The 3,916-nt window shown below is 40.5% G+C and overlaps 1 protein-coding gene across 1 annotated transcript; it reads right to left on the reverse strand.

The window, feature by feature from the left end:
* Positions 1 to 812: 812 nt before the first annotated feature.
* LOC116546574 (prothymosin alpha-like) lies at positions 813 to 2,051 on the reverse strand. The gene has a single exon (XM_032272789.1). It carries the CDS (start codon positions 1,864 to 1,866, stop codon positions 1,537 to 1,539), a length of 330 nt encoding a protein of 109 aa, XP_032128680.1. The 5' UTR covers positions 1,867 to 2,051; the 3' UTR covers positions 813 to 1,536.
* Between the last annotated feature and the right edge of the window lie 1,865 nt (positions 2,052 to 3,916).

The raw sequence follows: 3,916 nt of genomic DNA on the forward strand, positions 1-3,916 counted from the left end.
ATAATCGTAATGTGAATCACAAGTACTTCAGTGCTTTGCCAAACACTTTGTCTAATTGACTCTTTCAGTTATTTGTTGTTGCATAGTGAACTACATCAAATTTTAGTGAATTAAAATGACAGTAGTTTTAGCCCTGCAATTGACTCTGCAATTTGGAAAGGTCTTGAAAGGGAAAGCTGGTCTCTGCTGACCCAGTGCAGTTGGAAGGGTCTTCCCTAGAATTAACTGCTGCCTTGCTCACTCAAATGTTGGGGCTTGAATTAGGACATCTCAAATAGCCAGGCCTTTTTGGGCATTTCTTTTTATCTCCATGGGGTCTCTTCCGGTGTCTCTACAACATTGATTCTTTAAGGAAGCACAGGTTTTTGTTTTGCTTTGTTTTGTTTTTTATATTTGCTCACATGTCCTTAGAGGAAAACTGTATCAGCTTTTTTTTTCCCTAGAACATAGACATAATACAATATCACCTTGTTGCATTCTACTCTATTAATGATGGCAATTTCAAAGACCATCAGAAATTCAATGGAGGGAAAATGGATTCCACCTCTAGATAGAGACTGCTAAGCTTCTGGAACATCATATAAGACTAAATATGGTCTTATGGCCATTATTTTTGGAAAACAAAATATACCAGAAATGGGTCAAGGGCTAGAAGCATTCACTAGAAAATTATTCCAAAGACTCACAGACATAAGTGTTTTGAGTTTCTCTTATTCAATGCATTCCCATTAAAAAGTGAGATTATAGTATCTTAAGTCTGTTTGTCTCTCTAGATAAACTCTGTATTTCTTAAAGATAGAAATTGTACCTCATTTTTTTTTTTTTGTTAGAACAACTCAGCAAAATAAAATTCCTGTTTATTGTTGGACAACATTGTTTCACGCATACATCAAACAGGCCAAAAAAAATAAACAGCAACTTCATAGACAAAAAAGGAAAAAAAGGAAACCTTTTAATCTTTGGCCTTTTAACCATCTCATACAAACCAACTACTTATAGTACAGCTAAGTACATACACAACAAAGGTACTGGAATGCTCGGAATACGATTGTTTTTCTGTTGTTGTTTTTCGCTTTTTTTTTTTTTACAAGGTTTTTTTTCTCCTTTGAGATTATAATGAACATGGTCACACCACAAGTAAAGTCAGAAGTAGGATAGAGAACGCTCCGAAGGCTGGTTTGGTCATCCGAGATCACTAAAAATGGCTGACCCTAACAATATGTACAAAAATATAAAATGTAAATAAAAAATACAAACAAATTTCCTTTTTAAAGTACTTTTAAGAAAAAAAGCAGGGCCTTGGAAGTTTTGGTTCTTTTTTCCTCCCCTGTTGCAAATTCTCATGGTTTGGGTTGGGTGGCGGAGAGCGGGTCGCGTCATCTGCGGGTGGCGCTGCCCGCGGTGGGCGGGCGGGCCGGCCTCTCTACTCGAAGGTGACCACGTTTAGATTCTGAGACGGGAAGTGGAGGGTGAATAGGTCACGGCGGCCTTTTTTTTGTTGTTTTTTTTAGTTTAACTTTTCCTTTTTTTTGCTGTCTAATCATCCTCGTCGGTCTTCTGCTTCTTGGTATCGACATCATCATCTTCATCATCTTCAGCTGCCCGCTTGCCCGTAGCAGACTCAGCTTCCTCATCTTCATCTCCATCCTCCTCCTCACCATCACCTTCTTCCTCCTCCTCTTCCTCCCCACCTTCTTCCTCTTCTTCATCTACCTCATTGTCAGCCTCCTGCTCCCCATTTTCCTCATTCGCATTCCCGTTAGCAGGGGCGTCTCTTCCATTTTCCGCCTCTTCAACAACCTCCTTCTTCTCCTTCAAGTCCTTGGTGGTGATTTCGGAGCTGGTGTCTACCGCTGCGTCTGACATGGTGGGGCACGCCGGTGATCCGATGCGGGGGATTTAAAAAAAAAAAGCGAGAGTTCAAGGACTCTGGCGATTAAGCTGCCGGAGTCCGCGGCGGCGAAGGAGGCGCGCGGCGGAGGCGGCTGCGGCGAACAAGAAGTCGGACGAGGAACAATGCAAAGATGGCTTTTCAGAGCAGCCATTGGGGGCTGTACCTTATTTTTTAATATGTGTGGGTGGCTGTGTATATACACATAAACATACATCCATATTATCTCTCACATATTAGGTATTCAGTAAATGCATCTTGAAATAAATGGACTATAATTGAGCTATAGTGTTACAAACAGGGTTGATCTTATTTTGTTTCATATGAGGGCAAGAGTTAGTACGTTGGTAGGGTTAGTGTGCCATGTTGGGGCCTCTAGGAAGAAGCAGCATAAAACAAATTGAATGTGAATGTGATTTGGTATGGGTAATGCCAAGTAAAGTTAGAAAGAAGAAGGAACAGAATTTGGCAGGAAGAACTTTTACTTCCATGCAGATATGATAGTTGTGAAAAGAAAAAGGAAAGGGGAGACATGGCAGTAGTGAGCACCTCAAACTCTAGCGTTTGTACTTGCAGTATTCCTGCTGAGATTAGCCATTGTCTGGAAGCAGCCCAAAGGGAATATGACCTCAGTGCTGCAGTAGATTCTGAATCATGGAAGCTGGAGGCTGTTGTCTGACTGTAAGTCTCAGAGTAATTTCTCACTTGAAGGGAGGTCCAAGTAGCACACTTTAAATGTTTTTTTTTTTATTTTTATTTTTGGAGATGGAGTCTTTCTCTGTCACCCAGGATGGAGTGCAGTGGCATGATATCAGCTCACTGCAACCTCTGCCTTCTGGGTTCAAGCCATTCAACTGCCTCAGCTTCCCGAGTAGCTGAAACTATAGGTGTGGGCCACCACACCCAGCTAATTTTCGTATTTTTAGTAGAGACGGGGTTTTGCCAAGTCAGCCAGGCTGATCTCAAGCTCCTGACTTCAGGTAATCCGCCCACTTCAGCCTCCTAAAGTGCTGGGAATACGGACTCAAGCCACCACACCTGGCCATGGCTGACTTCTTATATCCCTTGCACCAGTACCAATCTACTCCACATATTTTTGGTAAGCAGTTCCTGCAAGTTTACTGAGACCCTGTCTTTAGAAAAGAAACCTAAAAGAGGGAAGTTAGTTGGACAAATTATAGTCACTGCCTCTAATACAGGTGTCAGAACTGAATAAGGCAATCATCTTTTCCTTTCTTCATGGTTCATTCTAAATACTCCATATCCTCAGAATTATCACATCTTCAGGTTTTTGTTGGTGGTGGTGGTTTGTTTTTTGTTTGTTTGTTTATTTGTTTTGGTAGTGTGACCCAAACTTGTATTCATGAGGGTCTAAGCCTTAGATAATCTTTCACTTCTCAAGGCTAGCTACATTTGCCTGTTCACTGCAACAATTAGACAAGAGAGAATCAAGTGGTACACAGGCAAATCGCTGGGATTCTATCCTGACCTCCATTGTGTGAAAATATCTGAATCCTTCTGTGAAACTCAGCAAAAAGAGCAGCCTCCTCCTACGGAGCTTGCCAAAATGGTAATTTCTTACCCACTGATTCCTTGTTCCAAAGAGCTCGAAGTGCTTAAATATGTCAGGTTTTTCTCTTCTGTTCCATTGATCAATGTGTCTATTTGTATACCACTACCATACTGTTTTAGTGACTATAGCCTTATAGTATAATTTGGAGTCAGGTAACGTGATTCCACTGGCTTTGTTCCTTTTTTTTAAGAATGCTGTGGCTATCCAGGCTCTTTTTTGATGTCTCCTAAACTTCAGGATTTTTTTCTTTAATTCTGTGAAGAATGGCATTGATAGTTTGATTAGAATTGTGTTATATCTGCATATAGTTTTGGGCAATTGGGTAATTTTATGAATATTGATTCTTTCAGTCCATGAGAATGGGATGTTTTCCATTTGTTTGTGTCATCTATGAATTATTTAATCAATATTCTGTTGTTCTTCTTGTAAAGGTATTTTGCTTACTTGGATAA

Source organism: Sapajus apella, unplaced genomic scaffold (genome assembly GCF_009761245.1).
Source record: "Sapajus apella isolate SASKATOON/1434 unplaced genomic scaffold, GSC_monkey_1.0 scaffold1081, whole genome shotgun sequence".
NCBI classification, from domain to species: Eukaryota; Metazoa; Chordata; class Mammalia; order Primates; family Cebidae; genus Sapajus; species Sapajus apella.